The 17,143-nt window shown below is 39.1% G+C and overlaps 2 protein-coding genes across 2 annotated transcripts in view; one reads left to right on the top strand and one right to left on the bottom strand.

The window, feature by feature from the left end:
* The window catches only part of usp43a (ubiquitin specific peptidase 43a), a 99,400-nt gene extending 91,945 nt beyond the window's left edge, over window positions 1-7,455 (top strand). Inside the window, exons 15-16 of the mRNA XM_023412830.2 lie at window positions 552-713; window positions 848-7,455. Coding sequence (XP_023268598.1) covers window positions 552-713; window positions 848-2,016 — 1,331 coding nt within the window. The 3' untranslated portion in view covers window positions 2,017-7,455. The remainder of the gene's footprint in view (window positions 1-551; window positions 714-847) is intronic.
* A 5,987-nt stretch (window positions 7,456-13,442) lies between these two features.
* On the bottom strand, window positions 13,443-15,549 carry mchr1a (melanin-concentrating hormone receptor 1a). The gene is made up of 2 exons (XM_023412769.2): window positions 15,352-15,549; window positions 13,443-14,571 (listed from the first exon to the last, which is right to left on the bottom strand). Exons 1-2 carry the CDS (start codon window positions 15,410-15,412, stop codon window positions 13,550-13,552), a joined length of 1,083 nt encoding a protein of 360 aa, XP_023268537.1. The 5' UTR covers window positions 15,413-15,549; the 3' UTR covers window positions 13,443-13,549.
* Window positions 15,550-17,143: the final 1,594 nt, after the last annotated feature.

Below are 17,143 nucleotides of genomic sequence, written 5' to 3'. Positions count from 1 at the left end.
CATGGCAGCCAGATACTAATTAATTAAAGTTGCTGAGTTAATGTTTAAGTGACCGGTTTTTCTTGCACACACAGGATGTACTTGTCTCCCTCTCTACCTCCAAGCACCGCTTCACACTTTTAAAAGCAACAAACTATCAAACTATCAGTGAGCTAAATAAAGGAGATTATGACACAATATAATTGTTTGGCTTTATAACACAATTATTCCCCAAAAAATGTTAAAAGGTGTCAGTGGATACTTTACTAGAGGACTTAAATAGCCTTTACTCCACTATATTGAGGAAAATATTAAACTGCACTTCACTACATTTATGTGACAGCTACAGTTACACGTAAGAAGCTAAATCGATAATAAGCTTATGAAGTGTCATGCATTGCTTTAGGTTAAATTGCCAAACAGTATGTAAAGCAGTTACATTCACTTCTGCCTCAGCAAGCTATGACTTCAAAATGCTGCTTACACATTAATGCATGCATCAGGAATTCTCAGTTTGGGATGAAGTATTTATTTTTCTCTTCTTATCTCGGTCTTCTCTGTGTGTCTCACAGGCTCCACGAGTTCATCCATGTCAGACCACTGGCTGATCCGGCTGACAGGGGACAGTAAGAGAGGCAGTCTAGTGTCTCGATCCTCCACCACCTGCCCGTCTTCCATACCCGACTCTCCGGAGTCTCCGGTCTTCCTTGACAATGGATCCAAAGAGGAGAGGGGTAAGCGGCCACGCCCAAGATTTGCCCTAATCAGTTTAGTGGCTTATTGATTGTTTATTTCAAGATTAAATCTATGTGAAGGTCTTGCATCTAAATGTGAAAACTAAAACTTTTTTTTTTTTCTACAATGTTAGGGGGTTTTGAGAGCAGGCCATTTGTCAGGGGTCTTCAGGGGCGCAGTGTGAGCATGAGAGCCCCCAGCAAAACCAAAGACACCCTGAGCAAAGTGCTTCCCCTGCGCTGGTCCTTTGGTTCCAAGGACAGACGAAAAACGGAGCCAGTGCCTGCACCGGTCAGAGATCCTGCCCCTGTAGAGCTAGTGCAGTACTTGGAATCTGGTCGGCGGCCCCGGTGCACAAAGGACCCAATAATAACGTTGATGAGCGAGCCGCGCAGCACAAAGGAATCTGCCGAGAGCCGCGCCGCCGCCAATGTCCGATCATCCAGCATCGGGAGTATAAGTTGTGTGGGTAAAGCAGGGGATGAGCCGCCTCCTGAATCTCCACGGGTCCCAGAGGGCCAGAGGAGAGCATCAGATAAGACTGCCAGCCTGAGGCGCAGCAAGGGAGGCCAGACAAGAGATGAGAGTGTCTCGAATATCAGCAGTAGCTCTAGCAGTAACACCCTTACCAGGAGGAAGGATGCCAGGAAGCAGAGCTCCTCCAAAGCTTCCCAGGATGCTGAGACAAAAAGGAGTTTCACCGCTGGAGTTCAGCCCAGCTACAGTACACCCAGCCTTCATGATGAGACTCTGAGAAGGCAGAAGGTAGAAAGGGCTGATAGGGAGCATCATGGTACATATGAAGGAAACTCAAAGACCAAGAAAGGAGAATTACCCAAGAACCACGAGGGACTGCTCTCCTTCTTCAAAGGTAACTTTCTAAAGAAGGATAAGGACCTGAGGAAGTCCAAGGAGGGTGAGTCAGGGAGAGGAGGAGGCGAGGAAGGAGGCAGAAGGACCCTGTCGAGGCTGTCACTGTCTAACGGAGCAGTCGGAGGCAGAACTGGGGTGGAAGGAGGAAAGTCTAACGGCTCGGGCCATCTGGGTGATGACGTGGCCAACGGGAATGTGGGCCGCACGGCGGCTGACATCAAGCGCTCGCAGAGTTCCTCCAACATCCCCACCAAGGCAGAGCAGAGCATGCGCAGAACGTCGTCTTTGCATCGTAATGGCATGTCCACAGCCCCGGCACCGTCACGCAGCCTGACAACAGACAAACCATCTTACGGCACCCTGCAGAGGACTCGTTACAGCACAACCTCCCTGGGGCGCAAAAGGACAGTCCCAGAGTCGAGCTTCTGATGCACTGATATTTAACACATCCGCACACACAGAGCCTTTTACCTGTTATAAAGTGAATGACGTCCAGTCTCTGAGATCAAAGCAATAGAGCTCAACTCACAGTGATACGCCTTTTTGTTCGCCGAAAATGAGCTGGCTCGAGTGGTTTGCACCATGGAGAGATGGAGCTAATGAAGAGTCTTTCAATGCTGGGATATAAAGAGCAGAATGAAATGATGTGACCTGAGAAGGAGTTTGTTTTTTTTTATCACTTGAAACAAGTGCCTGAGAAACTAATATGCAGTTTAGACCAATGAGTTCGTCTTTTTAGCACTGGAAGCACAAAGTCCCAAACAAGCACATACAAACGTAATATCTGCATTGTTACTGTAATGTGTTAGAATTCATACATCCGTTTTGAATTCTTATAGTTTTCTGCTTACAATCAAGACACACTGATTGTGTTCATTTATAAGAATGTAATGTTTCCACTTGATTAACAGTGGAGCTTTGAGGCTGCACTTTCTGATCATCAGTTAATGTTTATTTAAAGTATAGATGTCGCTTGAAAACACGAAACATGCCCAGACTTAAGTTTATTCCATTTTAAACCAGCAGTGGAAAGACTAAAACATCTGTAATAACTGGCTGGGTAGGAGTGGTATTCTGTAGAATCGCTGATCTGATCTCTACTAGGACCAGTAGTGCTTTATAGCTAACCTATGGCTAACCTGCCTGTAGCGGAAAGGAATTGAAAAAATACATTTGTCTACTCTAAAGTTTAATATTAATGCAATATCCACCCTTAGAGAATGTTTTATACTTTGATATAACATTAATGAACTATATTAAGTGCATTCCATAGTTGTTTTTTTTTTCTTCCACTATTTTGGTGTTACCACCATATTTTTCTTAGTTTACAATTTCCTGTGTTTTCCAGACTTGTCAGAAAACAGTTATAATTAGCTCTGGGTTATATGAAGGTGGTGACCGCAATTTGTAACAGATTGTTGAGCTTTTCCCCCCCAACTCAAAATGCAGAATGTGGCTGCATCACATGCTATTCTATCAAATCTGTAGTTGGAGAAAGATTGTGCCTCTTTCATGGTTTTTGGAGCCACATTTTGTTGAATTAGTGCTCAAAGTGGCAGCTTTATAAAACTAGCCCTGTTGGATGCTGATTGATTGTGAGGAATATTCTCCAGAACCTGACATTCACTGATTTTTGCAAATCAAAGCTTACTGTGGAATTGCAGGAAAAACTGCAGCTTAATGAGTAAGAGAAATACTGCATGAAACACCAAAATGGATGCAAAAATGCAAGGTGTGTCAGTGTTTCAGGGAGTGGTCTTTCTTTTATTTGTCCCGGCTCTGAACGATGTAACTTTGGAAGATTCAAAATGCCTAAATGAAAATAGTCAAACAAAGAACTAAAGTAAAAAACAGCTTGAAACATATTTTCCGTTTTTTGTGCATATTTACTGTAAGCTTGCACAAGTTAACACTAATTAGCTCACTTACTGAGAATTGTGCCAAGAAGAGCCCTGTCGGTGTGTGTTTGTGCACTTCTTGCAGAGAGTCAATCACAAATAATTAAATGTTCAGTCAATATTACTGTCCCTGCAGCCTGCTGGGCCACAGGAAACTGTTTTAATGGCTGCCATCTGCATATATGGCAGCTGATAAGTGCCACCCAAGGTCCCGCCCCAAAGCTGCGATTGGATAGTTTGTTTGTTTTTTTTCATCTTGGTTTGCATGATGCATCTCCGTTTTAAAAAAGGAAAACCTCTCTTGCACCTCCTCATGAGAGCTAATGACGGTGCTTTGCGTTTGGTATTGGCGGGTCTGTTCCGCCCTCTGCTGGACAGCACTGAAATGTAATAAACCACATATTTAATTGGTTGTTAGAGGAAGAAAAGGCTAAATAATTGTGTTGTTAACAAATGTTTTCATTAAATTAATATACAGTAAATCCATACATAAAAAGGAAGGTCAAATAACTGTGGGTATTTTATATGATTTTATTTCTTTGTTTGATTTCTTTTAATTTGGACATTTTGAATCTCCCATACACATCAGACAGACCTGTGAATCCGGCATTATGAAGGTTCTGCTGTGCACTTTGTCTTTTCACAGTTTATGATCTGAAAGTATTATGGTAAACAACGATGTTGTTTCTGTGAGATTCATTTATATTCTGTTTATTAAGTTTTTCATTTGTACATGCACTCATTTTTTAAATTTCCTTCTGTGTTATTATTTTTTGCTTAATTTTATCTCGCTACATTTTTTCCAACATCACCTTGCTTACATTACTTTTCCACAGAAGAGAGAGAAATGAAGAGTTGAATAATACTCTGTTACTTTGGGCCCTTTTGTAGCTTCAGCCGGGACCACTGGGAGTCAAGGTCACTTACATAACTGGTGGTGGAAAGCAAAGTGTTAATTTCATTTTCCTGGCCCAGATGTCCCCAGCCTCTCCATTAAATCAAATGGATGAATTTCTATTCGCAAGTCTGCTTCAAATTCTGATTGTATGATAGCAGAGTAACAAGCCAGCTGGATCCCCTCATTTGCTGCTGCAGTGATGTTTTGATATTGTGTAAGTGTACAGAAATTTCCCATAATGCCTGCTCAGACTCTACACGTGTATGATTATATCTGGAGATTTAATTTGCACTCTACACATAAGGGAATGCTCTTAAGTAAACAATGCTACTAGCGTGTTGATAAGAGTCAGTCATCCTACAAAAGGTTCACTTCCTGCCAACAATAAACACTTTAGAATACTGACCCTGAACCATAGTAACCAATAAATGAAAACCAACAATATGATACGAGTTCATTAAATCATATAGTGAAAGCACTATATCAGCCTTAGAATTAGCTGTGTATAACAAAGCAGTTAACATGTTGATGTTAGTGGAGCGTACACCCTGATAGTCCAGTTTATTATTGAACTTGAAGAATGTAGGAGACAAAGTTTTGCGCAGTCACAATGAATATACGCAGCTTCTGTTCATCTGCTGAATTTTGTTGCCTGCAGCTGCCTAAATAGAGAAACACTTTCCAAGAACACAAACACAATGCCCATGGTCCTGTAGGACTTAGTCTGTGTTACTATAATCTTTCTCAACATTGAAACCCGAAAACCAACACTGTTTGTCCAGTGTCTGAAGAATTTGTAATGTATTTCCAAACAACCGACCGGTCATTTACACGGTAGAGCCACCTCATCAAATTGTTATTCTTCAGATTTCACTCGACTCGGTGGAGCTTCGGATCAACATGTCAACCCATGTTAGAGAATGGAGTGAGCTCTTCTCCCTTGTTTGTGAATTTAAAGAGGGAGGCAGAAGTTTATTCACAGCAGCTGAATTCTGTCAAGTCATGCAGTAGCATATCTGAATGCTTTTAGTCAGTATTCACAATTGAGTATGGCATGCGTTTGTATTCCGTTACTTAGAGTAGTCCATTTCTAAGGCAGATCATATATGAAGTAACCCCATGAGGGGAAGCCTGTAAGGAATAAAATAAGGATTCAAATAAAAAAGCAAACTGTATTTTGAAAGCCAGTTTTATATGGCGATTATCAGTATGTTGCTCATTGTGTCACTGTTTTATTTAAACGTTGAATACTGGAATTAACATTTTCTCGTGTTTATGCCAAGGATCAAGCTGCTGTTTGTTATAAACAATGACACTACAATTTGAAGTCTATTACACAGATTTTGGTTTCAGAGGTGAGGGTTTGGTGTTTGCTGAGAGGCAAGTGATTTTTTGTTTGTTTGTCTATGTAATATTCACGTCTGCCACAAGGGGGTGTGGAAAAATTAGTAAGTCTGAGGTGTATAACTACCACTTACAAAGTCTCCCAGTAAATTTTTGAATTCCCCTTGCCTCAGTATTCCTTCTCAGCTTAGTAGGTGTCTATGGTTTCTACTCTCACCATATCCCAGAACCAAAAAGGTAATTTGTCATGCTGCTGGCAGTAGTCAAGGCTTTGATTAATGGTACACTGCTGCATTGTAAATCAGATTGGAAGGCTTCTGTTTTTCTAATATTCTCCTTTTTTCAGAATCTTTTTATTTCTGTAACAACTGAGCATAAATATTTGCAAGTGGCAATTCAACTACTGAAATAATGTATTGAACCTTGCAACAACACACACCACATTTTAGCAACACTTTTATTATTTTTTTATGTACTTTTTTTTTTCTTTTTAGTTAGTTTCAAGTCCCTCAGCAATAATAGCTGAACATCTTATTCATTAGTGTCTCCTTTGCACACGTTCTAACTCTGAAGTGCTGTTAATAAAACTAAATTAAAGTCTTTTGTTCTCCACATTAAAACGTAACACTAAATATACCATTGAACCATAAGGTCACACACTTAGTTTTTCTCCTTGAAATGTCAAGAGAGATTGACAGTGTCTTTGTTTTGAGTGCAGCTGCTGTTTGGTTGTCCTCGACTATGAGTTTACCAAACCTAACACATGGATGTAGTTTGGAAGTTTGCTGGAAAGTAGCAAACTAAAGTAAATGTGAGCATCTATACGGCTGCTCTGTAGACCACAATGAAAATGTGTGGAAAAAGACATTAGAGCATGAAAAACCAATATTCTAGTGTCCTGTCGGAGTGACAGAAATGAGGAATCTCACCTTGAAACCTGTGGAGTGCTTTTTCTTCAACTTCTTCATCTTTTATGTCTGAGTGACCTTCTTATAATAGTGCTGATACTTCTGAACAAGAACCCACGTGCTTACATACAAGCTGTAATTGATGCCAGTCAAAGCTGACATTTCCATCTTTTCAGTGAATTGTATAATCTAGTATATAAAACACCAGGTGTAAGTGCAGTCTGTTCACTGCGGATAATCACTGACACAAAATTAAACTCACTTGTATCTTGTTTTTCTCTGAGGCCGGAGCAGTACATCAGCGGTGGGTTATAATAGGGCATAGAGTTTAAACAAGGACACAAAGTCTGTATTGCATTATAAATTTATTAGTTTGTTTGTTTTTCTTTCCATGGCTCAATCCACATGTGGCCACATACACACAATGTTTACTCTGCCAAACTGAGCACTTCTGTGTTAACACATCTGTGAAATGTGGGTGGAAGATGTTTTTATATGCAATTTTATACATTTTATAGAGAGAAAAAAAGATTCTGTATATATATATATTTGTGGATTGCACACAGACAGAACTGTGTGTGTGAGAGAGTGAGAATAAATAAGGTTATAATTGACACTAGCCTGTGGTGTGTACTTTGGGATGGGAATAATATCAAGGTGTTCAACTGAATTCACAAGTAATGTATTCCATACTTTGCAAAATTGTGTAACAAGTGTGCTTTCACTGTAAAAGAGCAGTTTCTGCCTGAGTTATCTTCTGTACATGATGGTATATTGTTTTATTTTTCAATACCACAAATAAAAAGATGTTATTTATGTTTATGGCCTTCAGTCAACAGCTTTTAAATGCCTGATTGGTCGATATTTTATTCTAAGAACTGCACAAAGGAAAATCTAACCAACAATGATTATTTTCTATATCACTCATTTCAAAGAGACATTATTTACTTTATTTATTTATTTTATTTATTTATTCATTTATTTCTTGCTCATCAAGGAAGATGATAGGGGAGCAAAGCTAGTTTTGGTGTCACCATACAGTCCTTATGTAAATAAAGGTAAGCACCAAAAGTAAAAAATATTCATTATGACGCATGGCCTCTGTCAGTGTCATCAAATCATATGTTCATGTCTTGGATACAACCTTAATGCGGAAAGTAAGCAGTAACTACAGCTGTCAGTAGAGTAAAAAGTAAAATATTTATAACTGAAATGTGGTGAAGCTGAATTATAAAAGACCAGTAAATACAAGTAAAGTAGAAGTGCTTCAGAACTGTACTGTGTATGTACTTACTTTAGCACATTTTACAATCGTTGATAAAATTGTTATCATCATTTTTCAATGCAATTACAGCTTCTCAACTTTCATCACCATATATAAAAGTAAACGGAATAACTTTCGGTTTAAAAATGTAACAAGCAGTTTTAGGGATTCTCTTTGGGCTTTAGGAAATTGCAATGGTTATTTTTCTTTTCTTTTTTTTCTCACATTTTAAAGACGGAACAATTAACTGATTAATCAAAACAATATTAAACGTTTGAATTAAAAAATTGTTATATCAACACCTTTTAAGTTGATATGACAAACGTGTTCATCATTTTCTGTAGGTTCATCAGAGCAGCCGTTTAACTTTGCCACATTGTTTCAACATTGTCAGCTGACACATTTTTATATTTTTTTTATGTTTTATGAAAAAAATATAATTATAAGTATTTAATCAATTATTAAAAATATAATTGTTCGTTTTCAGCCCTAACTTAACCTACTTTCCACCACTGGTTAAAGAGATAGTTAAGTAGACCAAACTTGACGGGGGGCCATCAGCAACATTGTAGCTGTTTTCTTAGGCTTTCTTTGACAGATGAGACTGCAGCCCCTGAACTAGTTCATGCTTCAAATATCTCTTAATTAATTTTAAATGTCACCAGTCGCCATAAAAATTAGGACACAGAGATTCCCAAGGAGCAAGAACAAGGATGTAGAAAATGGAGCCCAATGCATGTGGAAGTCACAGCATCACTGTCGCCTGGGGAGGGTAGCACATCTCCTGCAGGTACACACACTGGCATGAATAACAATTAATCTGTTATAACTGATGTTCAGTTGAACTGAGGGAAGGACTGGTGGCTAGCAGAAAAGTAAGTTTGAAGTGTCTGGGGTTGCAGTGAGTCATAGTCACCCCCAAAATCGATTTAGTGCTGGACATTAGTTAAAACAACAGTAGCCTTTCTTAAAGTAAATGCAGATTTTTTTTCTTTTAGAAAGTTTCGGCTTTTATTGTCATTGTTTTCTATGGGGGTGGTTGATGGTTTATGTGATTTGTGGTTTCTGTTTTTCTTTGAGTGGCGTGTTTGAGTCCAGCTCTGTGCTGCTGCAGTCCAGTCAGTAAAGAGGAAGTGTAGAGTATATAGGTAGAGATCTATATTTTGATCCTTACCTGTCTTTACCATCAGTGAAAGGCTTTTAAAAAAAAAAGAGCACTGGGCCAGTAATGACTGCATGTGCCTCACATTTTCTCTTCCCCCTGCTGAGAGAACCAGAGGATTAAGCCAAATGACAAAGGCCAAAAGGATGTGTCTGTCAGGGATGAAGGAGGTGATGAGGTCTGGGATGTGGTCCTGGTGGGGGATACCAGCAGCTTGTGTTGAGCTTTGAAACTTCTCAGAATATCCTGCTGTTTCTCGTCATCCTGCCCCTTCTGCTTCCCCCATCAAAAGGTTTCCTCTTAAAACAGTAAAGGAAGAAGAACACTGGCTCATCATCTTATATTTCTTCTTATATGCCTCTCTGTCAAATCTTGAAAACTACAGAAACTCAGTTTGGTACAGAAAATACAAAAAAAAAGAAGAAAAGAACAAGTGACTGAAGCACGACTGTGATCATGCTGAAACATGATATTTTACAAATCATCTTAAATGTAATAACTGTTAGTGATTTCTAGGTTTGTTTTTGTTATTTGAAATACAATGTGTTCCTCTGTACCTGTGCAACACAGCGTTCCCTGTAAAGTATATTGATTTTCAACCAGTGCTATATTTTTTATATTTCATGTTATTGATTCAGACATCCTCCCACCTGATAACATCCACTGCAATAACATGTGTGCTGCTGCAAGACAGGATGTACATCATCATTGCATAATGTTCACACCTCTCCTAGATCAACTGTTCCAGACCTTACAAGGCTTCACTGTGAATGGGAAATGATATGTGAAGGTACAGCAGCAGCCTTATCCCTCTTCACTCTCGTATGCGGATGTGAGACTCTTTGTTCTGTGCCCAGTCTTACAAAAGCAGTTGAATATATGGCAGGTATTATAGTATTATTCATACAGGTAAGTAATTTCTCCCTCCCACGGATGTGCGTTGCTATTCAATTCAGCAAAGCATGGACATCATCGATTGTCAAATCATCGAGGACAAAGCACTCTTCAAGTGGCCCTGACAGCCATGGGTCGCTAGATATGTCCATAGTTATTACTTCAGCAGCGCTTCACAGCATTATGTAACTTCCTGAGGGATGCATGGGTCAGGAGAACAAATGTTTGTATGTCTTTTCCATTTAACGGATTGGTAGTCCTCAGAGAATGAGAAAAATGAGGAAAATATTTAATAGATAATTAAATAATTAGATAACCTTTATCAAAAGGGTTTTGTCAGCGGATTATTGACTCATCTTTAGATATTATAGATCATAGACACTGGACTCTGAGAGACTTACAGTAGAAACACTAGATAAATGTTTTCCTCCTGAACTCTGCAGACGATTCTCTGTGAGAAAAATACGAATTTTTTGGAGAGATAGAGGTTTTTATTGATGCTGTGCCTGCACATAAATGCGATGAATAACATCTAGCCCCAGTTTCTTTATCTTATCTGCATCTGTCCTCACTTTGAAATTTTTTGGCTGACACGGCTCATCTCATTCCTCTCACTCATCTCTTCCCAACATTCACCCTGGTCTGCTTTGAACCTTAAAAACACACTTAAAACATGTCAGCACTAGTTGAAAGGATCACGTACAAAGTTTGATTCTGGGAATATATATATATAAACTCTGTATTAATAAGGGTTTTATTTATATTTGATGTGATATGTGTTATTAAGTTTGAGTTTTGTTTTGTTTTTTTGTTTTTTTGTTCAGACTCTTTGGCTCACACTAAAATATCTAAGAAACTGTTTGATGGATTGACACAAAGTTTTGTTGTGAAATGTCTGTTCCCCACAGGATGAATCTGACTTACATACATATATCCAGTTCTTGTGTAGAGTATGAATATCTGAGGAGAGAAAATGCTTTACACATGTTAAATATCAGGCATAATATATACGTACTTTGAGTGAAATCATAAGTCACAAAAAAAAAAACACAGTAAAATTGTACTGACAGTTTCATACATTTTTAATTAATATTAAAATATCTTTTACAGTATGCATATTAATCTATTAAGCTGCCAATGTTCACAACAGTACAGACAGAGTGGGCCACAAATTATCGTTTAATCAACAGCTAAGCAAAGTTTCACATTCGACTTTTTCTTTTGCCTCATAACAAACAAGAACAACAGAGTTTCTCATCCTTGGTGTCAGGACACCTACAGGTGGTTCAATAAGCAGGTGGGGTCATGGGGGATTTCAAAGACTAACAAACAATTTGTTGGATATATTTTGGATTTTTTTTGTTTTTTTAATTCAAAATCGCTGTGTACAATCAATACAGAGCTTTCTCTGCCCTCATGAAAATACAATGCAAAAGTAAACAATTTCACTGACAATGACTTGACAACTCTCATTGCTGGTAACAAGACAATTTTGAGAAATCGAAAATTGTTGAAAAGGCTGAGAAACCCTGAGTTTCATATTTTCTGTTTACATCAATAACCCTCCCCAAATAATTTCACCATCATAACTGTACATATTAAGATATGACATAATATCTATACAACAACATTAACAACACCAAAGCAGCAAAATGGCACTCTTTTACAAATTGTTACATATGAGCTCATCCAGAACTCAGCCCTTCATTCATATTTGTGGATTTGACTTTTGGACTGAATCAACACTAATCAGTACAACTTTCACTGTTTGACAAATAACTATTGTACTTAAGAATAGCTCTCAAATGTATTATTTTACACATGCTAAGTGTGTTAAGTCAGACTTTTTTTTTAGAGCTCTCACAACTGCCACAACTGTATGCACTGGATGGATTTTGTTGATTTTTTTTTGTGATCATAACTGCTCCTGAATTCCTGAAACAACTGCTTTACAATTTGCCAAATAATCCTACATATCATGCAAACAGACAAGTACAACCAAATATAGCTTAAAAAGTATTCAAAAGCAACATTAAATAAAAGCACTGTTGAAACAGATACAGAGTAACACAGATATACAGAGTAACAAAAACCTGCCTACTCTACTCCCTTACTTTTTTCCTAGTTAAGGTGAATGCTGTTGGATTTTAACCATGTCATATACTTAAATTACTGTCTGAATCTGATGCATCCTTCTATTTAACACTTTAGGTTCCAGTCTGCATCCTAATTTTCAAGCATCCATGTCTTCAGAGTTTAGATATGACATCAGAAAATCACAGGACATGAGAACAAACAAGAATGAATCACGACAACCCCGGTAACATCTGCACAAATCTTTATACACAAACTCCTCTCTCTTTTCATTTTCTGTACAACAATCATGTACGGTACTGTCTGCTGTTTGTTTCGCCCATGCACAGATGAAATCTCAGCTGCTTGGTTTGCTGCATTGATGCACACAGTGAAATTATATCGACTGTGTATAGTGTGTATCATATCGTGTACTGCACTTCTTGTCCTGCACAGTCTCCTTACATTACATGTGTGTGTGTAATTATAGAGTAGTATTTGCTTCCATGAGCAGCAATTATTTTACGACAGTTACTTTTCAACTTGTTGTCACACAATAGCATATCAGTCTTGACCTATTGAAATTTAGGTGTAGTTACGATTTAAAAACAATTTGACCTGACGATGATCCAGTCTGGAAGAAAGAAAATGTTAAAGGATACGGCCGCTGTTTTTCAACCCATGAAAAATGATTTTCATACTGGATATTAAATCTTCACCAGTCATGTAATGGTGTGTTCAGAAATAAACATTAAGCAGATTTTACAAAGTCAATTGAAAGATGTGAGTGAAAGAAAAAAAAAACTAGGGTGGAGAGGAAAAAAAGACTCTAAGAACGCCAGATGAACACCAGAGGATGTTCCCCAGAAGAACATCTGGCGTTCATAGAGTCAATGCATGTTGTTAGCTGGCAGCAAATGTCTGTACTGTCACTTCCACTGGCTGTTTGTGTTCATGAAACAAATACTACAAAATCCCTTGTGAAAGAAGCCAAGATGAATTATGCTTTGTTTGCCATCTGAACACACCTTTAATACTGAGAAACTATGCAGTCTGCTTCACCCTCTGCCTGCTGGGTGCGATTGTTTAAATATATGTCTATCTGTCATTTTAGAAGGATGAAGGTCACAGAATTGTCAGATATGATTATGTTCAACTGCACAAAACGAATAGGTTTTATTGACTTGGCTACGTAGGTGCAAACCCACAGGTGTGAACCACTGAACTGAAACAACATCAAGGTGTGTAAAAAATGAAGCTGTGTGAATCAGTGACATTGGGCTTTGCACAATAATGAATGATAGGATACAACAATTTTATTCAGGTCTTGGCAGAAAATACATAGAATACTGATTAAATGAAATGGTCAATTGGAGTTAATGTGCAGACAATACTGTTCATGTATGTATATATATATATATATATATATATATGTTCTTGCTCCAATGTCCCATTCATGCGTATCAATTGCACCGACACATGGTGATAAAGTTATTTTGATTATTAGCCACTGATGCTTATTCATTGCGGGGCCACGCTGGATGGTATCATCTCCCCAGTGGCTGGCTCCTGCTGAGCTCCATCATGTACCATTCTCACACTCACACTGCCACCATCAGTGGTGCTTGGGTTCACACAAAACTTTCTATTACCCGGGTGTACAGCCCTGAGAAACTGCCTCTTGAAGGTCTCGCTGAGGATAATATAGAGGAATGGGTTGATGCAACTGTTAGCATAGCCCATGCTGATGGCTATGTTGTACGCATAGGAGAAAGCGAGGCTTGGCTTCTGCACCCCCAGGTGGACAAGCTGGAGGATGTAGTAAGGAGCCCAGCAAATGAAGAAAGCCAGGCAGATGGCCACTGCCATCCGGGTCACCTTCCTGGTGCGCACCCTCAAACTCCGTGGAGGCAGCGGTGCCACGCTGGTGGCCATGTGTTGCAGGATCTTGAAGAACACCAGGCAGATGATAACTAAGGGTATAGCAAAGGCTAAGAAGAACTGGTAAAGTGTAAACCAGTATGTGTCAGTGACTGGATCAGGCAGGAGGAGCGCACAGGCCACCATGCCATCTGGAAGAGGCATCAGACCTGCATACATCCACACAGGGATGATGGTGAGTAATGATAGACCCCACATCAGGCCAATGACCAGCGCTGCCACACAGGGTGTACGGACATAGTTGAAGCGGATGGGATGGACCGTAGCCAAGTAGCGGTCGATGGTCATTGCAGTGAGGATGTAAGTGCTAACAATCTGGCTATTGGAGTCAAGCGCAGTGATGACCGTACACATTGTGGCTCCAAAGTGCCAGGTACCATTGCCCAGCAACTGGTGGATGAGGAATGGCATCCCAAGGAGAAACAGGAGATCAACAATTGACACGTTTAAGATAAAGATGTCCGGAACAGTTTGTTTTGCACGGCACTTGGTCTTCTTCATGATGGTGTACATGACAATACAGTTCCCCATAATACCCAGAAAACAGATGATGCCAAAAATGACGGGGAGGATGGCACTGCAATGAAGGGCCCTGTCTACAGCTGGAGACAAGAAGAAGAGGGACCAGCAGTTGAATACAAGGAAAAAATATTTAGTGTTATCATATCATATCAGCACATTGCATTTAATCATGTTGTATGATATGAAATCTGATATCTACAGGAACAGTATGTGCAAGTGCAAGAGCAGCAGAGTAATATTACCAATATTAATCTGTCAGGGGATTATTATGCAGGGAGATCTATTATCAGACAGTGCATTGACATCTGTCTTGCTTTTAGAATGACAGTTGAATAATTTCAGTGTGGAAATTATTAATTTATGTGCATGCAGGAGTGCGAATATGCATGCGTGTGTGTTGGCTAGAGGAACAGGTTGCTATGGATATGTAATGTGGAATTATAAACAGAGAAGTCACAATGATACTAAACTAACTCAGCGACTTTGTCATGTTTTAACAGTAAAATAATGTGCCTTAATAGTAGAAGCTTTGAGCACTGACAAAGTTTAAATTGATATGATGAGGGTCGTCATTTTTCATATTTCTCATCAAATATGACTGTTAGGCTGCTAAGGGAATTCACCGCAGTCAAATTTGCGCAATAGACTGCAAAAGCTTGTATGATTGAAAAAAAATAGACATATAGAAAAATGAAAATGAAAAAACTGTACTCACTTGAATATTTTTTTTTCTTTTTTTTTTTGTTGCTATTTCAACATGTTGAATGCCGTTCTGATTATTATAATAATTATAAACTAGGTGTGAAACGACGTTGTTCTAACGTGGATCAAATGACCGGTGCGCTGGTTGATCAACTTACCGGTTGTTGTTGAACTGTTGTTGTCTCCGAGAGAAAAATTGGAATGGTTATAGAAATCCATCGGTAAAATCTAACGTACATCCAAGTTGAGACGCGCTACCAAATGACTCCTTTAAAAGTAAAATGCATCTAAAGCCAATTCCGTCTAACTCTTTTAAGAGTGACTCCAGATAGGCTATTCTAATTAGTTCAATCTTATACAGCATAAGCATTCAGTTTCACTGTGAACAGATCAGTGCGCTCATGTGCTTGCAGTCATAATAGAGCTGAGCGGCTGAGGAGCTTGTGAGAGAATCTTCACCTTGAGTCCGGATCACAGTCTGTTGAGCTGCGACTATACTGCGGGTGTCAGTCTAGCTGATGAAAAAAACAAAAAAACAACAACAAAATATAAAACACATTAGATCAGATAACTGTCAGACTGCAGTTAAATGTTTGTCTGCGCAAAAGCTCCCTTTGAGACGTTTGATCCAAATACCTTATTTAATCTCAGGGCAAGGTAGGTGGACAGTTCTTGTGCTCAGAGATTGAAGAGCATCTATCAGCAATATAAATAGAATAGAAAAAAAAATGAGGAAGATGCGTATTTGTTTGCACTGTCCAAACACATCTTTGGAGTGTTTATAGTCTGTTTAAATGATGCGCCCCACCTCGACAGGCAGTAGCCATCCAGTGAGTTATTTGTGAGGAGTAACAGGTGTTACCACTCAGGGACAAAAGAATCCGTCGACTCTAGTTCGACTCGAAAATTACCGACAGGTGGAACCGCCTCCAAACCGCTCCAAGCTGGGCATTTTCCACAATATACCACTAGATGGTCCTGCTGCGCCTCATTGGGAGTCCTCACACGTCTCCCTCATGAAAACTGAATGTGACCAAGTGTCATTAACAGTCCCCTGGAAAAACTCAAGGCACTTATGCACCCATGCAGTGATTGGTTTAGCAACTCGGAGGATTTATTGTCTATTGTAATGTGAATTGAAACGTGGGAGGAAATAATATTATACATTTTGTGTGTGTGTGTGTGTGTGTGTGTGTGTGTGTGTGTGTGTGTGTGTGTGTGTGTGAGTGTGTGTATGTGTGTGTGGCAAAATCATTTCTGCTCTATCAGTTTTTGCTCCTATTCTTCCACTCAACTATGGAGTCAGCAAATCAAAAACTCTCCAAGTTCTGACAGATGCTCCTACAACTGCTGACCCTGTTTGCGGGATCGTTTTCAAATGAAATGAACATGTTCATGTGTGATCCCTTACAGCACATGCAACGTTACTGCAACATCCATGGAGCAGTTCTGACTTCTCACTGAACCCCACAGATTTCTTTGTGCTAATCAAGGAGATGTTCGAAAAAAAGAGCAAGAAAAAAAGGAGTCTTGTTTACAACTCGGATGTTGACATGAATTAAATTAAATTAAGCTGTTTACAAGTTGGAAACTGGTGATTAAGATAACTTTGATATGACAAGAATGGAGCGTGTTGGGTTTTACTCCTGCTCATTCGTCCACATGTGGCTCTCCCTGAAAATGGTGCAATGAGTAAAGTTTCAAGGTTAGCCAGTACTTCTGTAGTCATGCCCCTGAGTCTGACAATAAGATCAGAGGAAACTTTTCATGTCTCTGTGCTGACAACAGCCGTGGAGGAACGCCTAGAGGGAATTTCATTACATCTGGCACAAACATCCACTCTGACTCAAGGATTAGAATTTAGTGGTCAAAGGTCAAAGGTCAAGGTCACTTTGACCTGACAAATCTCTTTTTTGGCTAAACTCATAAATTCATATGCAAATTATGACA

Source organism: Seriola lalandi, unplaced genomic scaffold, assembly GCF_002814215.2.
Source record: "Seriola lalandi dorsalis isolate HSWRI2012SDOR001 ecotype SW California unplaced genomic scaffold, Sedor1 jcf7180002054487, whole genome shotgun sequence".
NCBI classification, from domain to species: Eukaryota; Metazoa; Chordata; class Actinopteri; order Carangiformes; family Carangidae; genus Seriola; species Seriola lalandi.
The sequence above is the reverse complement of the archived record's forward strand: the minus strand, read 5'-3'. Positions and strand labels throughout refer to the sequence as shown.